Here is a 25,140-nt window from a genome sequence, read left to right on the forward strand (position 1 = left end):
ATGATCAGCTATTTATCACTATGTTTTCTTCGGTATTATTTCGATAAGGTTTGTTAGCTATTTCTTGTATACATAAAAAGAACAAATATAATATATAGTTGATAAAAATAAAAGAAAGAAGAAATAGTAAAAATATATAAAAGTCAAATATATACAACGTAACTACTTAAAAAGTCAACCGTGTTAATTAAAACGAAGTCAACGGAGACATGTTTCGAGGTTTGGGGACAAAACCAAGAAGGCTTCACAACACTCCTAATTTAGAAAAGACAGGTTTTATAACTAAGATAAATTCTTTAATCCAAGAGCTAGCTGTACCAGAAAAAAATTTAAAAAAATTATAACAACAATGACTCGTCATTGATAACATATTACATTATGTTCAAACACTATATAGTTATCGATGACACGTACGATTTATATGTGTATGTACTAATCAATCACAAATACTATAATGTTGCGGCTCTAAATTATTTACAAAAGTCAGATTTAAGTGGCTGTTATAAGTGCCCAGATAGATATACAGTTATATCATAATTAATCCCCATTATGAAGATTTATATTTGTTACAATTTTTATTTATCTTAAACAATAATAATTTTTAACTAAAACTATGGTAAAAAAAAAATATAGTAAAGAGATCAAAATTCATCTACCGAAAAAAACAAGAGATCAAAATTCAAAACAATTATATAAAGATCGTTTAAATGTTATCAAACAATATGTAAGTTTGAAAATATTTAACTAAAATGAATTGAAAACAGATAATAAAATTAACCAAAATGTGTAAAATATAAAACTAATCTACGATATATATTTTGAATGTTATCTAAAATGAAATAAATAGATATATTAATACTATCCATTGCAAAGTGTTACATGTTAGTGCTCTAACACAATTATGCTTATATAATTTAGAAGAAAGAACACTTTATAAACATAATGTATTCCACTCTTTTGGTTTATAAATTCTGATTACCTACGAAAAGACACTAATTTTTATCTTTACTCAAATGCAACTATTACTTAACAAAATTGTTTATTATAATGTTATAAACCATCCATATTTTTCTTATATCACTTTTATCATTTTAACTGAATATTTAATATATTGAATTTATTTGTGTAATTAGGAATTTTGCGCATGTAAGTATGTGATAAAACAAAATATACCATTTAACAAATTATATGGAAAAACCATTCTTTAAAATGAGTGAAAATAACTAGAAAAAGTTGCTTTGTCTAGGTCGTTTATCCATATTATTATTATTTTAGTTTTTATTTGCAAACTCTTGTTCTCTTAAGCTACTAAAACATTATTTTAACTCATTTTAATTAATGTAAAAAATAAGTTAATTTATATCAAAACTATGAATCCGATTTCTTTTTTGGTTTCTTTCTCGTTAAAAGTACAAATTCTCACACCACCCTCCCAAAAAAAAACCGATCATTACAATAATAATAAAAAGATTTAATTAATTAAACAACTCAAAGCATACGATTGATCATGTCAGTCAGTAGCAACAGTGACAACGTAAATTAATGGATCCGATAAGTCTCCGTTTGTTTGCGTTGTTATTGCCACATCAAAGCTTTCGCTGCACGTTAGCTTCCTGGCTCTCGTTGCTTCTTTCTCCCAGTCCGTAGTGGCCACGACATAAAGCATCATGGCAGCACAACATATCTGAGCGGCTAAGAGACCTAACCAAAGTCCGGAAAATCCATATGCGACCCAAAACGTTAACCCAACAGCTACTGGCGTTCCAACGAGGTAAAACGCTCCTAGGTTTATGTTGGCAGCCTTGGACGGCCGTGCCGTGCCTCTAACAACCCCGCAGCCTACTGTTTGCGGGCAGTTCCCGAGCTCGCAGAGCCCAAGAATTGGCAGTGCGGCTGCGGTCAATTGGATGATATCAACGTCGTTTGTGAAGATCCTTCCCCAGACATCACTTACGCCCCAAGCAAAAGCAGACGACGTCATACCCATTACCCCGGCAAAGGAAACGGCTACTATGGCTGATAACCTAGCCGTGTTGGGGCGGTTTGACCCAAGTTCGTTACCGACGCGGGTGGAGACTGCAAACCCTAGAGACGAAGGGAAAATGTAAAGCAAAGACGTTGTTTGGATTAGTATTCCCATTGCTGCCACTGGAGTACTAGGGTTTATGAGCAAACCGCATAGAACGGTCATGATCTCGTACCACCACCACTCTAAACATACCCCGACGCAGCTAGGTATGGCTAGGCTGACCAGTGGCCCCCAGTCTTTGAAACATTCTGAGCTGGGGCTGGTCCACGTTGGCTGATGTAGACCTGTGATCCAAACGTGTGCCACGAGGAAAATGACAACAAAAAGATTTGAAGCGGCTGCGGCCATTGAAACACCCATGAAACCCCATCCCATGTAAGAAACGAGGATGAAATTGATGGGTATATGGAAGATGGTGCCGGCGAGTGTTGCAAGAGTTAGTGGGCTTGTGATACCTTGGGCTCGAAGGTATATACGAAGAGGGTGAAGAACGGAATTTGTGAGCAAATCAGGAATAGAGCAGAGGATATATGTCTGAGCCAACGAGGAGATGTTTGGATCTTGATGGAGATAGATCATGATCTTTCCCAAGTTAAGCCATAAAGCAACGATTACTAGCGAACTAGTGAGTAAAAAAAGTATGGCTCGTTGGAGAGTTAGAGAGAGGAGTTTCGGTTTGCCGGCTCCAAAGGCTTGTGAACAGAGTGGGTCCATGCCGAGTGCAAGGCCTGCGAGAACGGAGTAGCCTGTGATGTTGGCAAAGGCAATGGCTAGGGATCCACCAGCGAGCTCTAGTTCTCCTATATGGCCGAGGAAGAGCATCGAGATGGCAGAGCGAGCATAGAGGATAAGAGCAGCAAGGATTGTCGGGAAGGCTAAAGAGAATAGAGACCTTGCTTCTGTTTTAATTTCAGTGATTGTCGGGAAAATGGAGGTAGGGTTTTGTTTTTCCAAGTCTACCTTCGATAGAAGATTTGTTTGACTGGCGAGGTTAGAGGTTTCCATCTCTGAGAAATATACAGGAGACAATTAGAGACAATTAGATTGTATTGATATGATTATTTGCCTACATCCTAGACAAAGCCTCTCCGTCTTGTTATATATACATGATTTTTTTTGCATACATGGTTACCACCTCTACATCAAAAAGTCAAGTAAGATCTGAGGTGGCATTTGCACAATAAAAATAAAAATATTTAAGTCAAATCTTTATTTAAAAGATTTACTATGTAAAATAAAAAATTGCTTAACTATGGAAGAGTTTTTTTTAAGTTATTTTTATGAAAAAATACCCCAATTATTTCTATATCAAAGAAAAATGTGCAAAGTTTATACAATAAACTTAGGGAAATTATCTTCTTTTTCATTTAGTAAAAATACCCATTTTAAATTTAATGCTCTAAATTACATTATATGGATTGTTTTTGGTATTACTTCTTACCTATAGAAGTTAAACATTTATATTTATAAAAACAAATTTGTAAATATTATCCTTGAAAATCTTGTGCAACATATTAAAGAATACCACGTGCCGTTATTTACTATAAATTATTAGATTATGATATGTATTTTAAGATATACTATCAAAGCATAAATATGTTATTTTGTTTGATTTAAAATTAAATATGTTAGATTTAACATTAATTAGTTTCTCACTATTTTATATAGTATAGATTATATTTTAAATGACACGTATAATATATTCTTGTTTTTTTCTTCTTCTACTTTTTCTTTTATATAAATATATTCCTTTTTTGTTATCAAAATTATCTACACACTTTTATTCAGAATTGCATTTCCTTCATTTCTCCCTTTTACTTTAAGAAAACAAATCTCTCTTTGTTTAGTTTTTTTTTTGGTTCCTAAGTGTAATCCCAAATATCACTAAAATTACTTTGAAAAGTATAATTTTTTAATTCAGAGTATTAATCCTAATATTGGTTTGGTTAAGTTTTTTGGGTTTTTTGATAGAATAAAAAAATATCCATTAAAATATTGTCAATTTTTTATATTCTAAATGAGTTATTTTGGTTTGATTGAAACTAAATTAAAATTATTTTTCTAGATTGAACACTCTTAGCATTAGTATGTCTTGTTTTCCTTCCAGAAAAATCAAATAAACACTATATCTTATAGCACGATATAACACATAAAATGTTCCAAATTATTACAAGCATCAACTGATATTGAGAAATGGTTGGGTTTAGCCTGGTTGAAATATTTGTTGTACGAACTACGTACTTTAATTCAGCTTGAATTCACAGCTACATCTGTTGGACCAGCTTGTCTCATCAACTGGCAAACAAAGTGAAGAAGTTAGCATAAGGTTCCAGTTTCAAATTCATGATATGAAAGTTTAAGATATATAAATTAACCTGGAAGTAAGTCTCAAACTTTGTGCGGAGTTCACTGTGTTCTTTCTTAATATCACGTAGTGCTGATTTAATTCTTTAAAAGCAATTAAAATATGTAATTGTCAAAACCATGCTAAAACAAACTCATATCTATTTTGTTAAAGAACATTTCTCATATTATATATATATATGCATTTGATGTAAAACTAAAATTATAGAAGAGAAATGAAATTTTTTTTTTTTTTAAAAGAATGGAAATACCCTTCTATGTTGCCATCTTGGATAAATTTATATGCCTTCTTAAGTTCCTTATAAACTTTAATAGCGCCGATGCTGTATGAGACACACAGTATTTCATATTTCGTATTGTTAAATCTTAGATTTGAAACCAGATTACAAAAATATTATCACTAGCCTGGCGCTGCTGCTTTCTAACCGAAGAATGCATTTGGTAATCATGGGTACTTCTATTGGCTCTCGCTCCCTGTTTCAGTAATAATCAACATACAACTTAATTTACGTACCAACCGTTTCATTAATTAGTCAAGTTTTAAACTAATCATATCTTTTCAATCGAATATATCTTTCCATGTATGATGTATTATTATATAAGTTTCATTGTTTGGTGCATTCCATTGATGTAATACTAAGTGGATTTCAAATGGAGAGAGATGGGGAAACTCACAATTCATGTTCCAAAGCTGCAATGACATTAGGGGAATCTCTGAAATAAAGAGTTATTACTTCTATAATAAAATTAGAGTTTGTGTCTTTTGCCAATGCCTCAAGCTGAGTATACTGACAATTGAGGTACCCCTGCATCAATGTTCATTTTGAAAGATTAAACGTGATTCCTAAGAGAAATATATGTTTTCATTGTTTGATCGATGTGTCAAAATGAGTATGTTTATATATGAAAAACTAGCAATTCAAATAATTAAACATATATCAATCATATTGCTGATCTTATGTGCATTAGTTTGAAATTTACTAACCTCGTCAAAGAAAGATTGTCTAATCTCTTGAACTTGTAGATGGAGGGATTTGATCACCATTTAAACTAGAAAATATTTGTTTAGAGAATAAGTTTTTGCAACGTAAAGAAGAATAGTATATGGTCAATCAAAGAGAGTAAAATGCGTGTTCATGTTGCAAGTACAGATCAAATCAACACATATATATATATATATAGATATATATATATATATGGCAACAAAGTGAAAGCATAACATTGTAAAATTTAATGAGAAAATCTTGAAGCAACATCTTGTTAATCGACATTTCCAAGTATTAAATTGTGTATATATTTGAAGCAAATAGTATTCGATGATAATTAATTTGTTCTTGCTTAAAGAGAGATCACATAATATGTTGTCTCTTAAGATTACTAGTATTTTCCAAAGAGTCATGGGTGGTGCAATGACTCTAAACCTATGTGACTTTAAGAAAGCTTGATACCACCAAATCTTGAAATATAAATACATAATCTGGAAATAATAATAATAAAATATAAACAAATTCTTTTGTTTAATTAGCTGAAAATACAAATTTATCAAACGATTTACATTGTATATATTGTGGTCAACTTGCAATTAAGCTTCTGTAATAGGCTTCCAAATGTTGTGCAAATTGATTTAGTAATGTTTTATTTTTCGTTTATTCATACAAAAGATTTTTAGTCAATGTTCCACACAAGTAATTCACTTAAACATGGTTCATGGAAATGTTGAATGGAAAAAAAATATTGATTGTACTTCTACACTCAGGCCGGTCCATATAGTTTTACTAAACTGTGTATAACATATAGGAGTAAGAAAATGTTTCACGTTTATATTACTACAAAACAATGTGATTTTTTTCTTTGTTATTGTCTTTTAGAAAAAGGTTAATTGTATAAAATTTTGAATCTTTGCAAAATAATAACCAGAGATTTTAGAAAATCTGATTCAATAAATGTTTTTAGAACTTGAAATGGATTCTTGAAAAGGAAAACGAGATACAATGAATTGTATAATGTTCCAGCTGCTTCTTTCTGTATACGAATCTTAACATTTCGGACACTAATATAGACTTTTTTTTTTTTGCATCCGATGGTCTAATTTGATATTCATAAAAGTGCATGCATATTAGTTTACCAAATTTTCTTTTATTATTAGCTGATTCTTTTTCTTGGAACTGATAGAAAGAAAAACAAAAGAATCTGTAAGAGCCAAAAGAGAAAGAGTGAATTAACAGTACACGAAACTAGGGAGGGACCAAACAAGATCACTAAAGAACTAACTGAACCCTAATATATATTGTGAGTATCATGCACACGCCATCATCATCAGAACTCAGAAGCCCTAGTTTATCGGCGACATGGCTCCCAAATATGATAACTCCGTCGAGCACTTACTCAGCGTCGGCTTGGACGAGCAAACTGCACGCAACACTGTGGAGAACACAGCAAGGTCACATCCGATCTCACTTCCCTTATCCACCAGGTCAGTTCTCACTACTTCTCAGTTTCCTCGGGTCCAGTTTCGTATGTAGTCATCTCTTAGAAGTTCTATAGGTTCGATGATGATTAATCTGGAGTCCTTTTACTTGTTTGTAGGCTGGTGTCACTGATGGATGCGACTCCTGGAATCTACTGTATTCGGTGAGATAGATATTCTGATTCTGATGGATCTCAAATTCCAATTTTTGACAAAGTAATAAAAGATGATCTGTTCTTTTAGTTAAACCTACGATAGTGTTAAAAAAACACCTACGATAGTGTTATGTTCTCTTGTTAGTCACATACGAAATCTTAAGTTTCTTCTTATCCAGTCCCATGTCGTTAATAGAGAGAGTCCCTGCCAAATTAGAGGTGAGCTAACTTTGGTTTCGTTTCAATATATATATATATATATAACTTTTTTTTTTTTTGTATGTTGTGACGACTTTAAACCAACACTTCTGTCCTGTGGCTACAAACTGGCATATGATACTAAACTTTATTAAATCTGTCTATTTATTGTTGTTTATTGAAGTGATGGTAGTAGCATGATAAATGTGAGTCGTCTTAAGCATCATATCAAAGAGGAGTTGGATAACACATCTCCTCGCACCATGGTGGTGCTGAATCCTCTTAAAGAGGTCATCACCAATTTGGAAGCAGACAAGATTATGGGAGTTGATGCTAAAAGGTGGCCTAAGTAATGCTCAGAATGACCACCCCTCAGCATTCTACAAGGTGAGATAAGGTTTCTCAAAGTACTCATATTTTCTTACACATAGTGTAACAACAGAGTTTTATCTTTTTCTGATCTATGTTCCATTCACTGGAGTTATATACATTGAGCAATCTGACTTCCAAAAGGAGGATTCAAAAAAAATATCATGAACTTTCCCCTGGTGTTCCGGTATGACCATAGTTTCCTTTAATTGTATAACTTTGAAATCAGATAAAAAAGTATATAAAAAAATAACAATAAGCATTGAAGGAATGGAAACAAACAGTTCACGAGAAGAGTGTTTTGTCCCTACCACAAACGAACAAAGAGTATAAGAGGAGAGAGTCACGGGCACTGAAAGACAACATCAATTGATATTATAGTAGTATAACTAAGAAAGGCCACCTTTAAATTTGTTAGTTGTGCACAAATACTATTCACATCCATAAATTTTAAATGTGCACCGCTCTCTCAGTGGACTCTCATCATTCATCACTCATCACCACCATTCACCCAAGCTATTTTTACTTTATCTTTACTTCCACATTTCATTAGTAGTTTTCAATGGTGGTGGCAGCATGCGACTTTGGTACCCATGAGCAGTGCAAACAACTGAAATTATTTGGTTATCCACAGTGACATGTGTGTACTCTTAAGATCTGCCCAAAACAGAGTATTTTACTCTGCAAAAAAAATTTCACTATAAGAAGCTTACCAATCACAGCTTTTATGTTCACTGGCATGGTTTAAAATTCATATCAAATTTTGAAAACATATATTTTTAACTGTATTGGATTAATAGTATTAATCTTCTATAAAATACTACTTTTACATAAATATGGTGATTATAATATGGCTTTGGACAACAAAATGAAATATATTAAAATTTTAAATATTTGGATCAGCGACATCTTAGAATCAAAAGTACACAGATGGCAGATCATACATGGGTATCTAGATCCAATTAACAAAAAAAAAAACTAAACAAAAAATCAAATCAGAAAAATACAGAAAATATCATATAATTTTTGAAAAAAGTTTAGAACCAATTATCACGGGAACTAAAAAAAAGTACTCCAATTTATAACTATGAGTAAGTATAAAACCGATCAATATTTTAAAATTTCATTTCTCGGATTCAGAAACTGAGGATAATCTATTTCTAGAATGTTATATTAGAAAATGTAATAATTTGTCACAACCTTCCACCAAAAATGGAGAACATCCATCAATATTAATAGGTTTCAAACAACTGAACAAGTGAAGTCATTAGCTTAATTATATACTCATATCCACGTGTGTAAGATCAAATAGTAATACACTCGTACGTGAACAGTCTGAAATATTTGGTGGGCATAACAATTGTCTTGTAAGTTATCAAGTAAATTGGGTTGTGTATGTACATATATGTGTTGAAGTAATATTCTGTGCACATCTAGAAATTAGACTAGTACTTAACTTATTTGAAAGAACTTGCATGTAACGAGTTTAGTGACACTTTTATAAACGCAAACAAATAACATTAAAAAAGAATGACTTTATGATTATTTTTGTTTCGATATCATAAACGAACTTAGTTTTGGCTCATGTTCAACACATAGTTCTTGTGTTTGTTTGAGTCTGCATTTTGTTCAAGAAATTGAATTCACATATGGTATAACTCGTGATTAGCTTTTTGTTGTTCAGTGTAATAAACAAGAAACACCAATGTGGGTTGGGTTCTTTTTTTCTTGTGTGGGTTGGTTTTTATAACTAAATAATAGAGTCTCCTTTGTCTTTATATTTGGCATGTAGCTAGGCTTCTCATTCTACGTGGATGTGAGTGGAACCGCCCCGTGACCTCAACCCTTCTGTCTCTTTTCACCTAATTCCCTTACCAAAGTACCAAACACTCGACCACCTCTAACAACATCCACACACACACACCCATATATATATACACACACACACACACATACATATTGAGAAACCACATAGAAGCCATATAATATTTTGGTCGTACCTTTGTATCTTTGGCAAAACACAAAAAACCAAAACCATAATAAAAAGCGCTCCTTATATTTGTGTAATTGATTCTAATTGTCGTATAGATGCTCAAATTCAATTCAACCAAAGCTCCTAATTTATTTCTTCTCTTTCTCTTCCTTCTTGTTATCCTTCTTTGTTCAACGCAAACACAATGCCACACGAAAGGTCTACGGTTACGACCAAGAAACCAGAAGAATGTGAACGCGACGAGTGATCGGACACAAAACCCGGAAGATGAGTTCATGAAATGGGTGAGATTTGTTGGGAGCCTTAAACACTCAGTGTTCAAGACAGCCAAGAACAAACTCTTCCCTTCTTATACGCTCACTGTCCATAAGAAATCCAATAAAGGTGACTTCACTAAAATCCAAGACGCCATTGATTCTCTCCCTCTCATCAACCTTGTTCGTGTCGTAATCAAAGTTCATGCCGGAGTTTACAAGTAAGCACAAATCTTTCTTTTCAGTACTATATTATTTTACATAATTAATTAACAGCTCTATACGTATCATGTGATTAGTCTGAGTTTTATTGTTATAACATTATAATCAATATATATATTTGAATAATGAGGTATAGAAGACAGAAGATTAATTCGGTCGATCTTGCAGGGTGATTATATCAATAAATAAATAATGTTAATTATTGGTACAGTCACAATTGATCAATTCCATTTTAGTACCACATGCATGATCAGTAGATTTGATACAATATTCGGTATTTCATTCCAACAGCCTGAACCGTAGATTCTAGAGTTTTGTCTATATACATTTTGCATTTTTGCAATTTGTTACCACTCTATTTAACTAGTATAGATCTACCATATCTTTACTTTTCGTTCTTTCCAGCATCATCTGCATGAGCCAAAAATATATATGAGTGAAATTGAAATGAGACACGTACGTATCAAATAAATAAATGAATAGCAATCTTATCAATGATCTCCATCCCTCGAAATCAACACTATATGATCACGTGAACTCGGAATTTTGTAAGCTGGATGTATTATATGTACACAATCTCTAGGAAATTGACTTTAATAGTGACATTTTGGGTCTTTGTGTGTTATTAAAGCGCATAGGTGGTCCACAACGCTTATGTCCATAGTTTGATATTGTTATGATAGCTATTCTCAGAACTATAACAATTTGATCAGGAAGATATTAATATTGATAAATATGAAAATTTTGGGGGATAATGTGTGTAGGGAGAAGGTGAATATACCACCAATGAAGGCGTTCATAACAATACAAGGGGAAGGAGCAGAGAATACAATAGTGGAATGGGGAGATACAGCACAAACACCTGACTCAAAAGGCAACCCCATGGGGACCTTCAACTCTGCCTCTTTCGCCGTTAATTCTCCTTTCTTTGTCGCCAAGAACATCACTTTCAAGGTTAGTTATTACGAATATAGTCATATATAGTTGTCTTCAAGTTTATTTGTACGTATAAGTTTTAAATCCATCTCTTAGCGGTATTATATGTATGTATGTAGAACACGACCCCGGTCCCTTTGCCTGGCGCAGTTGGGAAACAGGCAGTGGCATTGAGGGTGTCCGCAGACAATGCAGCGTTTTTCGGGTGTAAAATGCTTGGTGCCCAAGACACTCTATATGATCATTTGGGAAGACATTATTACAAAGACTGTTACATTGAGGGATCTGTTGACTTTATCTTTGGCAATGCCCTTTCTCTCTATGAGGTAAGCATTCTTACTTAGTGGTCTCTGTATCCATAGAACACTTTCTACGGTGAAGTAGCAATTCTAGATTGGCTTGCTCTAATAAAAGTGGTATTTTAGGGGTGTCACGTGCATGCGATAGCGGATAAGCTAGGAGCAGTGACGGCACAAGGGAGGAGCAGTGTGCTAGAGGACACCGGATTCTCGTTCGTAAAGTGTAAGGTGACAGGGACAGGGGTATTATACCTTGGGAGGGCATGGGGTCCCTTCTCAAGAGTCGTCTTTGCTTACACCTATATGGACAACATCATCCTCCCTAGAGGCTGGTACAATTGGGGCGACCCTTCCCGTGAGATGTACGTTTTACTTTACTCCTCCTCTTTGGATCTCATTTTTTAAATTACGTATATAATTACCAAAGTTTAGTCGGTGTAGCTCTGACTCAACAAGCTGATTCAGAGAACATGCCATACTTTATTATAACTGTACAACACACTTCAGTCCAACTTTACAAAACATGATCTCGTTGCCTCATCCATTACATAGTCGTATGTCCCACCACTCCACTATTGTATATTTCAGACCGACCTCATTTTTTTGTCTTTTTACCCAAAAACTTTGCTTTTGATAAATAGTATACTTTTGTGTGTGTGCGCGCATGCGTTTGTATTTTGTATAGATATATATATTGAAACTTAAATCCATCATCATATCTTCTAGTGCTGCAAAAACTCATGTGTATAGAGAAAAATGTTGTAAATGAAAAATATTTGTGCATGTAGGACGGTGTTTTATGGGCAGTACAAGTGCACGGGAGCAGGAGCAAACTATGCAGGGAGGGTGGCTTGGGCAAGAGAGCTCACAGACGAAGAAGCCAAACCTTTTATATCTCTTAACTTTATCGACGGCTCTGAATGGATCAAACTCTAACCTTTACACACGACTTAATAATGTACATTTTCACTATAATAAAAATCAAAATATTTTATATATATAACATCTTACATACATGCACACCCCATTCCAATGACTCGACGCCCATTCAAAACATTGCCGACCAAGTCCTATCTTGCACTTTGATATGTTGTTCTTTTTTCGTGGTTCCATTGTATTTTGAAACAAATTTGTATATTTTAATCGATTATTTTCATATACTAAATGAGTTTCAAAATCTATATCAGAATTCATGATTCTCAGGATTACATTTTTATGTAATAATAAAGTAGGGGTTGGCGGATATGTTTTAAAATGACTTTGATATGGACTTACAAAATGGTGGTCATTTTGTATTTTCCACTCACCTAACTGCTGAAACGAGTTTTCCAATATTTATAATTTTTTTTACTAATCTTATAAATAATTTTTTTAACACTTCTAACAATAGCCACTAAAAAAAAACATTTTATGTTGTGTCACCAATGGGGACCCAAAATCAATATGATATGGTAATAATAATTATATGTACAAATGTTATTAATTAAAGTAAGAAGATTCCTCCGAAGAATCAATAATTGTGGAACATCAAAGAACCAAAAAGGCGACTCCATTGATGATTATCTAAGAAGAAGAAGCTTCACTGATGATGTCCAAGTCAACAGCTCTCGCCTTCGTAATCGTTGCTTTATCTTATTCCTTCTTCTTACTCTTCTCTGCTTCGCCAAAACATCACTACCACGCACTCTTCATCTCTTCTTCCTTCTCCGACAACGCTTCCGTCGCTCTAAACCTCCGTACCCTCACGCGCCGCCCTCATGTAGCCGGTACAGTGGCCAACGCTGAGGCTGCTGAGTATGTTCGCTCTGTTTTCACCTCCTCTGCACTCAAAGCACACGTCGTTGCTTACCATGTCTCTTTAACTTACCCTCTTCATCGCTCTTTGGTACTAACGCCAACAGAATCAGCAACACCGATCACTTTCGAGTTGGAGCAAGAACAAGTTGGAGACAATCCTTACGCTGATGAAGTGATGCCTACTTTTCATGGATACGCTAAGTCAGGTAATGTCTCAGGACCAGTGGTTTATGCAAACTACGGGCGAGTGGAAGATTTCTTGAGACTCAAGAAAGAGATGGGTGTGAATGTCTCTGGAAGCGTTGTAATTGCGAGGTACGGTCAGATTTACAGAGGAGACATTGTGCAGAACGCGTATGAGGCTGGAGCTGTAGGTGTTGTGATATATACCGACAAGAGAGATTACGGCGGAGATGAGTGGTTTCCGGCGAGTAAATGGATGCCACCGAGTGGGGTTCAGGTTGGTACTGTTTATAATGGGTTGGGTGATCCGACGACTCCTGGGTGGGCTAGTGTTGATGGGTGCGAGAGGTTATCTGATGAGGCTGTTGAACTGAGCGGGGATGCTCCGCTTATACCTTCCCTGCCTGTTTCTGCGGCTGATGCAGAAGTGATTTTGAAGACTGTTGTTGGAGATGTTGCTGATGGAGATGTTTATCCAGTTGGGCCTGGACCTGGGATCTTGAACTTGAATTATACTGTAAGTGAAATTTGTTTGTGTGTTACTTATTTTTAAGGGATTTGAGTTTTTGGGTCTTGGTTTTAGGGGGAAACTGTTATAGCCAAGATTGAGAATGTTATTGGAGTGATTGAAGGAGAAGAAGAGCCTGATAGGTACATTCATCAAAATATGAGTGGAGATAGACTAAAGGAAACTTGTGATTACTAAAGGGATTGTATTTGGATGAATTGGTTAGATATGTGATTCTTGGAAACCATAGAGACGCTTGGACTTTTGGAGCTGTTGATCCCAACAGTGGGACTGCGGTGCTTTTGGAGGCGAGTAAAGTTTCTTCTCTCAACATTTATGTGTTTAAAAGTTGCAGATTGTTACATTTGAAATGAGAGATCTTGAAACTATTGTAGATTGCACAAAGATTAGATAAGCTGCAGAAAAGAGGATGGAAGCCTAGACGGACGATTATTCTGTGCAACTGGGATGCTGAGGAGTATGCTTTGGTCTCTAGTCTCTCTACTTCACTTTTTTTAATGTCTACTTTTGTATATGTCGAAAGCAGCAGAAAATAAGGGTTTGATGTGCATTTTCATGCAGGTTGGGTCAACAGAATGGGTAGAAGATAACAGGGAGATGTTAAGTTCGAGAGCAGTGGCCTACATGAATGTAGACTGTGCAGTATCTGGCCCCGGGTTTCATGCCTCTGCGACTCCACAACTCGATGAATTGATCAAACTAGCGGCTCAAGAGGTCCTTTGAAATCAGTTTTACAAGCATATGGGTGGAATATAACAGTCTTTTGAGCTAATATTCTTGAATGGTAAGTGTTAGTTGTTTCTGTTGCAATGACAGATTATAAAGCTTTTTGTTCAACTATTGCTACAGGTCCAGGATCCAGATAATGCAACGCAAACAATCTACGATTCGTGGATAGGATCAAGAAACTCTGTTGTGGTAAATGACAACACTAGATTAGAGTATGAGTTTTGTCTTATGGTTAAACTGATTTGTATACTTGGTATGTGAAGATCGGTAGATTAGGGGGCGGAGGATCGGATTACGCATCATTTGTGCAACATGTTGGCGTTCCAGCAGTTGACATGCTTTTCGGAGGAGGTAAACTTCCAAAACAGTAGATGAACTAAACATCATGGTCTATTGCATAAACACTTTAGTCAATAAGATTTTCAATCATGATTTAGAGACTAATCTTGCTAAGTATAACCATAATTAACAGGCTATCCAGTGTATCACTCTATGTATGATGACTTCACTTGGATGGAAAAATTTGGAGACCCGATGTTTCAGCGACATGTGGCAATGGCTAGTGTTTTCGGTTTGGTAGCTCTACGGTTAGCAGACGAGGAAATCTTACCATTCAACTATATCTCCTATGCATCAGAACTCAAAGTAACTAATTTAAATCTTGTTACATATGACCAAAGCAATTGATAGGAAAAAAGAATACTGGTAATGGTAGTTGTCTACCTGCATAAACAGAAAAGTGCTGAAGACTTGGAGAAGCTAGGCCATAGCATAGATGTTTATCCGTTAATCAAATCGATCGAAGATCTATCTACAGCTGCAGAAGGGATAATTACAGAGAAAGAGGTAACGGCACTGGTTCACATTTGACAAAGTGATAAGTAAAAGTAGTTTATTGAGAAGCAGTCTTGATTGGACTGTGCAGGGAATTAAGGGAGCTCTGAAAGTGAGAGAGCTAAATGACAGATTAATGATGGCGGAGCGAGCTTTAACAGACCGAGATGGACTCTCGGAAAGACCATGGTACAAGCATTTGGTATATGGACCATCCAAGTACGATGACTACGGTTCCAAATCATTCCCTGGAGTTGATGATGCAATCGAGAATGCAAAGAAGCTAAACACAAAAGCATCTTGGGAAAATGTTCAACATCAGATATGGAGAGTCTCTAGAGCTATAAGACAAGCATCACTTGTTTTAAAAGGTGAACTGAGATGAGTATCATTCAGCACAATGATGGAATTGGAAACATAATGAAGGCAGAGTCTATCACAAGTGAATATGTTTTCCTCTGTTTATTCCAACCAAAGTCAAAGTCATCATAATTATACTTTTGACTTTTTGATGAAGTCCAAATTTCAGTTTTTAGTGTTTACCTTTTGTAAGGCCCATTAGTAAAGCCCAAAACATTTCTAGAAGCTAAAATTTCTTCAATGTTTGTTTTATTCGACCACGATCTCAGGATTCAGGAGTTGTAAAAATACGACGGTCACCGTTCAGTACTGACCAGACGAAACCACGATGCTAAACCCCATCACTTTAACCCGGAAACCACCTCTCCCCTTCAGTTCTCTTGGGTTTTCCGGTAACCACACTTCTTATTTTGGTAGAAAGACTCGAACTGAAGCTGGTTCGAGCAGGGCTCTTTCGTTTGGGTACAAAAATGCTGGTTCACTGAATTATGGTCGCAGCTATTGGTCTGGACGTTCCGGGACTGGGTTTGGGCATCTGGGTCGGGTCTCTTCGGTCTCAGGTGGAAGTTCAGGTGGCTCCGGCGGGTTAGGTGGTTCAGGTGGTGGCGGTGATGGTTCCGGCGGTGGAGGTGAAGGTAGCGGCGGAGATGGGAAGAAGTGGTCATTCCTCTCATGGTTAATTTTCTTACTTCTTCTTCTCTCTCTCTTTCTCTGCCCTTTTTTTTGTGTAAAGTTGTTTCCTTGAAACTCAAAATTCAAAATTTTCATGGATGACAATACTCACAAAACTCTATCTTACTTTTCGTTTTGATTCCTGTGGTGCTTGGTTCAGGTACCTGGCTCTTCTATCAGATTCTCCTGTTTTGACCAAAGCTGTGACCTCAGCACTTTTGACTCTCATTGGAGACTTGATTTGTCAGGTAACTATCCTAATGGTGTTCTTGAATCTTAGCTGTTATCTTATCCTTGAAGTTTGGATTGCTCATTTTTCAGGAAGTGTCGAGATAAAAACAGTATTCATTAGCTGCATTATGTATTTTTCGGAGGAACAGATAGACTTCCCTTGAACTTTGCTATCTCTTTTTTTTTTTTCAAATGAATGAATCATATATGTTTCGATAATTTTTTGTTGGCAATGAATTGTTTTTGCTTGCTTCACTTTTTAAAGTTGGAATGGAAGCTAATAGACCCGAGAATACTGGATAATCTTCTCTTTGCTTAATCATATGCTGCTAGCTATGTGGTTATTGGAAGAGCAACATTGCTCATTCGTGTTACATTTGGTTGCAGCTTACAATCGATAAGACCTCATCGCTGGACAAGAAGAGGACACTCACCTTCACCGCCTTGGGCTTAGGGCTTGTCGGTCCGGCATTGCATTTCTGGTATTTCTGTGGTCTTCACTCTAATGACACCGCAAAAACTATATTAGTTTCCTGCTAAGTGAAAGTTCAGTTGAAGAGACTTATGCATCCATTGATATATTACTTATGCTTATTCTATCTGCTCTTTGAAATCTCTCACTCATTAGGTATTTGTATTTGAGCAAAGTGGTGACAGCTTCCGGATTATCAGGCGCAGTTATACGACTTTTACTTGATCAGGTAGGCAAATTTTCATATTCTCTGTCTATAACCAGTCTCTTCCCAATTTTGCTTCAACTTTTTTTAACAACAATTTTTTTTTTGGCAGTTTGTTTTTGCTCCTGTATTTGTTGGAGTTTTCTTATCAGCAGTTGTGACACTTGAAGGAAAACCATCAAATGTCATACCGAAGCTACAACAGGTTGGATTGGAAGCTAATTAAAGTTTTTATTTCCACAACAATGTTTACTTCATAGTGCAGGAACCTAAATTAGAACTTTGTGTCGTTTTTTTGGCATTCTTACTGAATCCATTAATTGCTGATTGTGTAGGAGTGGACTGGTGCAGTGCTAGCAAATTGGCAGCTATGGATACCATTTCAGTTTCTTAACTTCAGATTTGTTCCACAAAACTTCCAGGTTTGATACTAACTCTCTGACAACATGAAATAGGAGAGTGTGAAAATAATTCAGTTTAAGATAGTTTTGCTTCAAACAGTAATACGCTGTTAATTCTCTTCTGCTTAGTATAATCTTTCACCCGTCATACCCTGCAAGAAATTATTAAGTGGTTTCATGTTATTGACCACTTGTTAAAAGCATATTTCGCGACTAGAATGACACAAGCTAATAGGCTTAGAAAGTTTTTCCTAATGACTGATGTTATTCACCATTCTGTGTTAAGTTGGTTCGCTGGCTCTGAGGATAAATCAGTGTCTTATATATGAATTGTTATTGCAGGTGCTGGCTTCAAACGTAGTAGCTTTGGCTTGGAATGTGATTCTATCGTTCAAAGCTCACAAAGAAGTTGTTGCAAAATAGGCATGTTTCTTACCTTAAAGCCTACAGGTGTTATTGGGTTGCGTATGATCGGCAGAGTTTTGGGGCAACGTTCTTGTCTGCTGATGTTACTGTTTAGTGCTTCGAAACAAATCTTTCGGAATCCTGCACTTGCGTTTTATTAGTGTAGAAACAAGCTTGTCTTCAAAGCTCTTTTAATATCATCAATCTTTCATTATTTTCGAATGTTTTCAAAATGGTTCAGAGAAATTTTTAGTTACTTCATAGTACAATTTTAAAAATCTTTGGTTTGCGTTTTAAACTTCCACCCAAGATGAAAATCTAAAAATTCACCGGACCAATCACCGAGCCTCAACAGAAAAAGATTAAAGTGTCAAAAGAGCTACAATAATATGCTTTTTAAGGCAGATGATGTATATGATTAAAAAGTAAATGAACACAATTCCAATTGTGTTTTCGCTCTGCTCATCTTATTTTTTGCTGCTGTCTTCGTTCCTCTCAGATTACAGCCCAATGGTCTTTTGAAATTTCGTAATCTGGTTCAGGAAGATCCATGTCATCTGCCAAAAGAAAACCCGATCATCAGCGATCTCAGAGATGATTTGTAGAATAACATTAACAAGAGAGGGGAAAAGAGTTATTATACCATGACGTGAGGGGCGATCCTGACGCAGTATACAGGGAAACCTGTGTAGAATTTCAAAGGTCCTCCTGCTTTTAAGGTTTTCATCGCACAGTCAAGCGAACCTGTGTATGGATATTTTCCCTGAGCATCCGGTTGCATTTTCTGGATCTGAGTTTTGACAAAGTCAAATGGCAGACTGCAGGCCGCAGCACAGAATCCCGAAACCGCACTTGCTCCTGTCAAAGGGAACAAAGATCATACAACCACCAAACTCAGACATCTATATACCATACAGGGATTACATGACCACAAGACAAAACTGACAAGGCTCTCTTATTTCGTCTAGTGCAGGATAATTGTAACTAACCTAAGAAATTTGTAACAGGAATATAAAGTTCTACCAGCTCAGCAAAAGACCTCATGGCTAGTTGAAAGCTTAAGGGTTAAGACGAAGTAAGGAGTATGCATTGGGAACAATATTGATTGGTCTAGGATCTGGGTTTGGGTAATAGTGGAGATTCTAGATACTCCTCATCAATCAAGTTTTTTGGTAGATGTGTAAGTCAAACACACAGTTGTGTTATGACAACACAACACTCATGTAATCAGGAGATTGTATGCTATAAAGTTTAAATTTCTAAGACGACTCTGAGGAACCTAGACTCTAACTGCTATCTAGATTTATTTAAAGCAAAGTTCTGCTCATAGAAAGATATCTTATTTACTGTATGAGAAACTTGGAAGAGCAGCTTACCTACGACTGTAGATGTCTCCCCAAGACCAAGATTATCTCTCATGTATTCAGCACTTTGATCATAAGATGCAAGCATTCCCATGTTCAAAGCCATCGCTCTGACAACAGTAGGCCCACAACCTTTCCAAAGTGCTAAAACTCCTTCATCAGCGCTAATACGGTACAGCGCATGGAAGGCATTGGTATAGTTCCTGCGCTGAGCTAGCGGCAAAGTATTATCGGCTTGCATTCTGATAAGCGCTAGATCGGCTGGACTACCAACACAAGCACCAATAGCACCAGCTGTCAGACCACAAAGAGCCTTCTGATACAGTGGTAGTGGCTTTCCATCATTAGCCTCACTTGCCTTTGCAGTCAGCATCCTATTAAGATAATCATAGGAGAGAGGATGGTTTATCAGTAACCATAATGCAATAAAAACTTAATTCATTTGGATGGGCTCAGGACAATCCACAAATGGCTTACTTACTTGAATGATCCAAGACGGGCAGTGGTGTAAGTTGCTTGCCTCAGCAAACCAGCAGATAATCCCTATTAGAAAAATATACATCAACTAAGCTCAGGAGACATTTAAAACTGAGATAAGAGTGTGAGATAAGGAATCCAGTCCTCTAGATAGCTGAGACTCAGATCCGGAAATGCAGGCATCGTATACATTTATAGATCAACAAAAGTCATGAATATCAAATAGATAATATACTACACAAAAACGAACATCTCCAAGACAAGTAAACGCATCAAGATAAACTTATCTAAATCCAGAAATATAACCCATACCTTGTAAAAGGCACCAAAACCTTCATTCTTCAACATAGTCGTGGTCACACTGGCAGCAGATCCCTGACCTAGTTGAATCCTCACCTTCACAACCAGAAACAAAGTATCAGCTCATTAGATTCACATCATTTCAAAATCCTATAAACACAGACGAAGAATTGTACATTGTGATGCACCTAAGAACGTAATTCGAATCAATATCCAGATCTGAACCAAAACATTTCAACTAAACAGCACAATATAAACAATTCAAACACAAGCGAGCCTCAATAAGTACCGAGATATAAAACGAAAACAAAACCCAGATCTGAGAGACAAAATCTCCAGACTCGGATCTGATGAGAGAGCACATTTACAGATTTCGCCGGGATGTTTAAATCGATAAAGAATTGAACATATAACAAAGGTTCGACATAGATATGACGATAGAGAAACTAAGGTATCAGGAATCATAGCTGTACCTTGATCATGTCGATCGGCTGGATAACGCAAGTAGCGAGCATACCAGAGGCACCACCATTAACGAAAGGCTTGACAGTAGTCCACACACCAATTGGAGCTTTCTTCTCTTCCGCCATCTCTCTCTTTTTTCTTTTGTTCGTACGAACTCAAGCGAAAGCAGAAGAGAAGAGAGATTCCGCGGAGAAAAAGAGAGAGAGAAAGAGATTCACTTGGTGGAGAAGAGACGAAGTAGTGAAGCTTTGTGGGCTTTATATATTAATCAACAGTACCCAACTGAACTAAACCGCACCAAACAAACCCTTGGATTTTTTTTTCTTTTTTTTCTTTTTTTCTTTTTTCTCATTGCATAATTCTTATCAGCTTATCAGATCTGATCTTGTATAATAATGAGTCCTAACATTTTTTTGTATTTCTTTCAAAATTATTAATTTGGACTTCACTCTTCAGATTTACGCAATCCTTAAGTATTTATAGCTGATCTATTACGTCTTTCTTTGAATCTCCATAAGAAAATGTAATTATTTTTACACTTTTGCTTTTTAGGATTAGAATTTCCTAGTAGTTATTCAGTATAAATTCGAGAATTCTTTTATGGTCCAGTAAAAGAGATCATCTTCATTTTGTAGTTTATATTTTTTAATTTGTTATGAACGAATTTTGGCATTTTTCACGCCGTACGTTAGCTAGTGGACCAGTTGAGTAGTCGTTCTGATGCAATTGATAATACTGATGATACCCATTTGCGAAGATCAACGTGGTTCGTTAGAATTCGTTGAATCTCATAAAATATGGTAACCACGGCAATCGCACGCTAGCAGATGTTGTCGATTCCGACAGACAAGATTACTACTAATATTCAAAATAAATAAAATAAAAAAACTGGACAGCTTTTAACAAAAACATGAAGGTTTGGTACAACAACAAAAAAGACTGATAATGAACTCGGGATCTTCCCCAATGGTCGCTCTACCAAAGAAAATGTATCCAACCGAGATAAAAACATGACCGAATATTGTACAGGATTAAGACAAACATGTAGTAGTAGTAGCAGTAGTAATCAACAAGAATCAAAAGCGAAAACAGATCAAACGAAAAAACTTTTTTTTTTTTTTTTTGTTGTTGCAGATTTCTTGAGAAAAGGTGTCAATAGTCTTCACCTTCATCTTCTTCGTCATCTCCACCTTCAGCACCAACTTCTTCGTAATCTTTCTCCAGTGCGGCCAAGTCTTCACGTGCCTCAGAGAATTCACCTTCCTCCATTCCCTCACCGACATACCAGTGCACAAATGCCCTCTTGGCATACATAAGATCAAACTTGTGGTCGATCCGTGAGAATACCTCTGCCACTGCTGTGTTGTTGCTGATCATGCATACAGCTCTCTGGACCTTAGCAAGGTCACCTCCTGGAACAACAGTTGGAGGCTGGTAGTTGATTCCACATTTGAACCCGGTTGGGCACCTGCAAAACAGAACACATGTCAAATCATTGTTTACAGAAACAACATGAAACTAGAAACCAATAGCAACTTGCTCCATTACAAGGTCATACCAGTCAACAAACTGAATAGTCCTTTTTGTCTTGATGGTACCAACAGCAGCATTAACATCCTTAGGAACAACATCTCCACGGTACATCAAACAACAGGCCATGTATTTTCCATGCCTGGGGTCACATTTTGCCATCATGCTACCTGGCTCAAATACGGCACTAGTGATCTCAGGTATTGATAGCTGCTCATGGTAGGCCTTTGCGGCTGAGATGACTGGTGCATAGGATGACAACATGAAATGGATACGGGGATATGGGACAAGATTGGTCTGGAACTCAGTGATATCGACATTGATGGCTCCATCAAACCTCAGCGATGTAGTCAAGGATGATATGATCTGGGATATCAACCTGTTCAAGTTTGTGTAGGTTGGCCTCTCAATATCTAGGGATTTGCGGCAAATATCATAGATGGCTTCATTATCCAAGAGGACAGCAACATCGGTGTGTTCAAGTAGGGAATGAGTTGAAAGAACACTGTTGTAAGGCTCTACAACAGCAGTAGAAACCTGAGATCAAAGGGGCAATGCATTCAAAACCAAGATTCATCCAAAACAGACCACCAAAGAAACATGTAATGTAATGGGATCTTTATCAAAAGGTACCTGAGGAGAAGGGTAAATGGTGAATCCAAGTTTAGACTTCTTTCCATAATCTACAGACAAACGTTCTAACAACAGAGAACCCAAGCCAGAACCAGTACCACCACCAACAGCATTGAACACCAAAAACCCTTGCAAGCCAGTACAGTTGTCTGCTAATTTCCTCACACGGTCAAGGCAGAGATCCACAATTTCCTTTCCAACTGCAATTATTATTACACAAAAGATTAAGTACCACATCAAGAACCCTAACAAAGTAATTAGGGAGCCTAGAGAGTCGAAAGAAACAAGAGAAATGGAAAGTCACCAGTGTAATGGCCTCTGGCGAAGTTGTTAGCAGCATCTTCTTTACCAGAAATGAGCTGTTCAGGATGGAAGAGCTGGCGGTAAGTACCAGTACGGACTTCGTCAATAACAGTGGGCTCAAGATCGACGAAGACAGCCCTGGGAACATGCTTCCCAGCACCAGTCTCGCTGAAAAATGTGTTGAAAGCATCGTGCGCGACACCAACTGTGGTATCACTACAAATAGGCAAAACATTCGTCTCTCAAAAACCTTCAGATCCACAGAAACAGAGTAGTAGAAACAGAGCGAATTAGGGTTTAAAGTAATACCTGGGCATCATGCCATCAGGCTGGATTCCATGTTCGAGGCAGTAAAGCTCCCAGCAAGAGTTCCCGACCTGGATACCAGCTTGTCCGATGTGAATGCTTATGATCTCCCTCATCTTCTCTGAAGAGCAGTAACCCTAATTTCGAATGTTCTAGGACGGACGGAGAAGGGAGGAAGACGGAGATCGAGGAAATGAAGGAAAATGAGGCGGTGAGCGAGATGGGTTGTCATGAAATTTGTGGGAAAATTGATTATTTATTGAATGGGATTTGATAATTGGTTGGGGTCCGCCAAGTTGTGACAGCCTGCCCTCCCCTCCCTTTAGAGTTTTTAGAGAGACTCTCTCTGCATCGACAAAATACGTGAGATTCGATCTGGATCTAGATCTGGGTCTTGTTGTACCAGCACGAACCGTTTTTATCATCCGGTTTAGTAACTTACCGGAATTTTTGGAGTGTTTTTTTCGTTATGGCTGTTTTGAGGTGAAATTGAAAAACAGCTTAACCGAACTACTAAATCGATTTTATTTATTGGTTTAACTCTATTCTATTTGGTCTAATTCAGAAGATATGTTTGCGTAAGCGCCAAACCGAAACAATTGTCATCCTCCTGGCGTTGTAAGGTTGTCCATGTTTATATGATTTTGATTCTCTTTTTATATACATGTATTCTTTTGTTGTTTTTAAAATAAAATAGCTTGTAGCAATTCTTGACTCTGTAATTTGAAACCAAGGTTCCATGAGTGCGGCTGAGTGATGATGATTTGGTAATGATAATGACTTGGAATGATGGGAAAGAGCAACCCATATAAGTTGATCAATGTAGACTAAACTGGATGCATTTAGATTAGTCAGCTAAAGTGTCACTTTAGATGAAGCTAAGTACTTGATGGGAACTAGTTTTACTAGTAGTGGTTAATCAGTTCCACTAAGTGGCCCAAAAGCTTAAGTAAATGTTTGGATCATTTTTTTGTTCAGAGAAAACGATTACTGAAGTTCATGATTCATGCAAATCATTTTAGTGCAAAAAAAATGTATGAAGTAAAAGAACACACAATGTCTTTAGTGAATCCACGAGTCAAAAGGGAGTGTACATAACTGTTGCATAGTGAGTGAAATTTATAACTTGCTTGTTCGGTTGGGTCTATGGATTACACAAAGGGATTGTTTCATTAAATTTGCCATGAACACAATTATTTTATATTTCCACGTGACTTGTCTCTTACAAACACACAAATAATGGGATAGAGACATTAGAGAAAAATAAGGTATTGAGAAAAATTTCACTACTTTTCCACTGTATATTTATTTAAATCATTTCTATCATCTGATCTAATAGAAACTTCAAATATGTGTGTTGTGGTTCTCATTTACACAAACTATCACAAATTTTTTTAAATAAATCGTTTTTAAGTGTTAAGGCTTCGAATCAAGACGGAATCATACAATGTGGTAGATTTCAAACATTAACAAAATATCTGCAGTAAATCGATTTTAAATACTTAGGGCATGTATGGAGAAGTTGTCGCAGTGACTGCAACTCCGACTAAGAAAACCACTTTACGTGGCCTTGAATGTTTGGTAGATTTGTTATTTTTCAAAAACTCATTTTCAAGCAATCACGATTTATATTTCTGGATTCCCTAAAATTTAGTAAA

The 25,140-nt window shown here is 36.4% G+C and overlaps 7 protein-coding genes across 8 annotated transcripts; 3 read left to right on the top strand and 4 right to left on the bottom strand.

Annotated features, from left to right (window-relative positions):
• Positions 1-1,403: 1,403 nt before the first annotated feature.
• Positions 1,404-3,091, bottom strand: LOC17881360 (protein DETOXIFICATION 52). The gene has a single exon (XM_006289657.2). The coding sequence runs from the start codon at positions 3,032-3,034 to the stop codon at positions 1,511-1,513; it is 1,524 nt and encodes a 507-aa protein (XP_006289719.1). The 5' UTR covers positions 3,035-3,091; the 3' UTR covers positions 1,404-1,510.
• Positions 3,092-4,105: 1,014 nt separating this feature from the next.
• Positions 4,106-5,520, bottom strand: LOC17882073 (pseudo histidine-containing phosphotransfer protein 2). 2 transcript variants are annotated; one of them, XM_023781599.1, is made up of 6 exons: positions 5,379-5,520; positions 5,069-5,199; positions 4,799-4,867; positions 4,645-4,716; positions 4,405-4,477; positions 4,106-4,324 (listed from the first exon to the last, which is right to left on the bottom strand). In XM_023781599.1, exons 1-6 carry the CDS (start codon positions 5,436-5,438, stop codon positions 4,277-4,279), a joined length of 453 nt encoding a protein of 150 aa, XP_023637367.1. In that variant the 5' UTR covers positions 5,439-5,520; the 3' UTR covers positions 4,106-4,276. The 2 variants fall into 2 exon arrangements, with proteins under 2 accessions (XP_023637367.1, XP_006286659.1); XM_006286597.2 differs by lacking the exon at positions 5,069-5,199 and having other exon boundaries at positions 4,773-4,867.
• A 3,869-nt stretch (positions 5,521-9,389) lies between these two features.
• LOC17884606 (probable pectinesterase 53) lies at positions 9,390-12,300 on the top strand. Its single transcript, XM_006287861.2, has 5 exons — positions 9,390-10,050; positions 10,816-11,005; positions 11,107-11,313; positions 11,413-11,648; positions 12,075-12,300. Exons 1-5 carry the CDS (start codon positions 9,671-9,673, stop codon positions 12,220-12,222), a joined length of 1,161 nt encoding a protein of 386 aa, XP_006287923.1. The 5' UTR covers positions 9,390-9,670; the 3' UTR covers positions 12,223-12,300.
• Positions 12,301-12,804: 504 nt separating this feature from the next.
• Positions 12,805-15,902, top strand: LOC17881914 (probable glutamate carboxypeptidase LAMP1). The gene is made up of 10 exons (XM_006289344.2): positions 12,805-13,783; positions 13,850-13,917; positions 14,001-14,082; positions 14,170-14,262; positions 14,357-14,509; positions 14,645-14,713; positions 14,788-14,875; positions 14,997-15,169; positions 15,260-15,370; positions 15,450-15,902. The coding sequence occupies exons 1-10, from the start codon at positions 12,872-12,874 to the stop codon at positions 15,741-15,743; spliced, it is 2,043 nt and encodes a 680-aa protein (XP_006289406.2). The 5' UTR covers positions 12,805-12,871; the 3' UTR covers positions 15,744-15,902.
• A 60-nt stretch (positions 15,903-15,962) lies between these two features.
• Positions 15,963-18,318, top strand: LOC17884054 (protein sym-1). The gene is made up of 7 exons (XM_006289574.2): positions 15,963-16,393; positions 16,551-16,638; positions 17,009-17,103; positions 17,250-17,322; positions 17,411-17,503; positions 17,634-17,720; positions 18,042-18,318. The coding sequence occupies exons 1-7, from the start codon at positions 16,047-16,049 to the stop codon at positions 18,120-18,122; spliced, it is 864 nt and encodes a 287-aa protein (XP_006289636.1). The 5' UTR covers positions 15,963-16,046; the 3' UTR covers positions 18,123-18,318.
• A 22-nt stretch (positions 18,319-18,340) lies between these two features.
• On the bottom strand, positions 18,341-20,945 carry LOC17881295 (mitochondrial dicarboxylate/tricarboxylate transporter DTC). Its single transcript, XM_006288273.2, has 6 exons — positions 20,719-20,945; positions 20,258-20,341; positions 19,950-20,011; positions 19,481-19,842; positions 18,748-18,962; positions 18,341-18,661 (listed from the first exon to the last, which is right to left on the bottom strand). The coding sequence occupies exons 1-6, from the start codon at positions 20,833-20,835 to the stop codon at positions 18,605-18,607; spliced, it is 897 nt and encodes a 298-aa protein (XP_006288335.1). The 5' UTR covers positions 20,836-20,945; the 3' UTR covers positions 18,341-18,604.
• A 640-nt stretch (positions 20,946-21,585) lies between these two features.
• On the bottom strand, positions 21,586-23,701 carry LOC17884104 (tubulin alpha-3 chain). Its single transcript, XM_006286733.2, has 5 exons — positions 23,486-23,701; positions 23,178-23,392; positions 22,874-23,073; positions 22,269-22,777; positions 21,586-22,178 (listed from the first exon to the last, which is right to left on the bottom strand). The coding sequence occupies exons 1-5, from the start codon at positions 23,596-23,598 to the stop codon at positions 21,863-21,865; spliced, it is 1,353 nt and encodes a 450-aa protein (XP_006286795.1). The 5' UTR covers positions 23,599-23,701; the 3' UTR covers positions 21,586-21,862.
• Positions 23,702-25,140: the final 1,439 nt, after the last annotated feature.

This window comes from Capsella rubella, unplaced genomic scaffold, assembly GCF_000375325.1.
Source record: "Capsella rubella cultivar Monte Gargano unplaced genomic scaffold, Caprub1_0 scaffold_6, whole genome shotgun sequence".
NCBI classification, from domain to species: domain Eukaryota; kingdom Viridiplantae; phylum Streptophyta; class Magnoliopsida; order Brassicales; family Brassicaceae; genus Capsella; species Capsella rubella.

Excerpts from the sequence above, each read along its gene's own strand:
- LOC17881360 (XM_006289657.2), bottom strand. The coding sequence starts at position 3,034 with ATGGAAACCTCTAACCTCGCCAGTCAAACAAATCTTCTATCGAAGGTA.
- LOC17882073 (XM_023781599.1), bottom strand. The coding sequence starts at position 5,438 with ATGGTGATCAAATCCCTCCATCTACAAGTTCAAGAGATTAGACAATCT. Across the intron at positions 4,717-4,798 it reads TTAGAAAGCAGCAGCGCCAG|CATCGGCGCTATTAAAGTTT; the intron begins GCTAGTGATAAT and ends TGTCTCATACAG. Across the intron at positions 4,325-4,404 it reads AGTTTGAGACTTACTTCCAG|TTGATGAGACAAGCTGGTCC; the intron begins GTTAATTTATAT and ends TTTGTTTGCCAG.
- LOC17884606 (XM_006287861.2), top strand. The coding sequence starts at position 9,671 with ATGCTCAAATTCAATTCAACCAAAGCTCCTAATTTATTTCTTCTCTTT. Across the intron at positions 10,051-10,815 it reads GTTCATGCCGGAGTTTACAA|GGAGAAGGTGAATATACCAC; the intron begins GTAAGCACAAAT and ends TAATGTGTGTAG. Across the intron at positions 11,314-11,412 it reads ATGCCCTTTCTCTCTATGAG|GGGTGTCACGTGCATGCGAT; the intron begins GTAAGCATTCTT and ends GTGGTATTTTAG.
- LOC17881914 (XM_006289344.2), top strand. The coding sequence starts at position 12,872 with ATGATGTCCAAGTCAACAGCTCTCGCCTTCGTAATCGTTGCTTTATCT. Across the intron at positions 13,918-14,000 it reads GGAGAAGAAGAGCCTGATAG|ATATGTGATTCTTGGAAACC; the intron begins GTACATTCATCA and ends TGAATTGGTTAG. Across the intron at positions 14,714-14,787 it reads GATCAAGAAACTCTGTTGTG|ATCGGTAGATTAGGGGGCGG; the intron begins GTAAATGACAAC and ends TGGTATGTGAAG.
- LOC17884054 (XM_006289574.2), top strand. The coding sequence starts at position 16,047 with ATGCTAAACCCCATCACTTTAACCCGGAAACCACCTCTCCCCTTCAGT. Across the intron at positions 16,639-17,008 it reads TTGGAGACTTGATTTGTCAG|CTTACAATCGATAAGACCTC; the intron begins GTAACTATCCTA and ends ATTTGGTTGCAG. Across the intron at positions 17,323-17,410 it reads TACGACTTTTACTTGATCAG|TTTGTTTTTGCTCCTGTATT; the intron begins GTAGGCAAATTT and ends TTTTTTTGGCAG.
- LOC17881295 (XM_006288273.2), bottom strand. The coding sequence starts at position 20,835 with ATGGCGGAAGAGAAGAAAGCTCCAATTGGTGTGTGGACTACTGTCAAG. Across the intron at positions 19,843-19,949 it reads GCCCGTCTTGGATCATTCAA|GATGCTGACTGCAAAGGCAA; the intron begins GTAAGTAAGCCA and ends TTATCTTAATAG. Across the intron at positions 18,963-19,480 it reads GGAGACATCTACAGTCGTAG|GAGCAAGTGCGGTTTCGGGA; the intron begins GTAAGCTGCTCT and ends TCCCTTTGACAG.
- LOC17884104 (XM_006286733.2), bottom strand. The coding sequence starts at position 23,598 with ATGAGGGAGATCATAAGCATTCACATCGGACAAGCTGGTATCCAGGTC. Across the intron at positions 23,393-23,485 it reads CCTGATGGCATGATGCCCAG|TGATACCACAGTTGGTGTCG; the intron begins GTATTACTTTAA and ends GCCTATTTGTAG. Across the intron at positions 23,074-23,177 it reads CGCCAGAGGCCATTACACTG|TTGGAAAGGAAATTGTGGAT; the intron begins GTGACTTTCCAT and ends TAATAATTGCAG.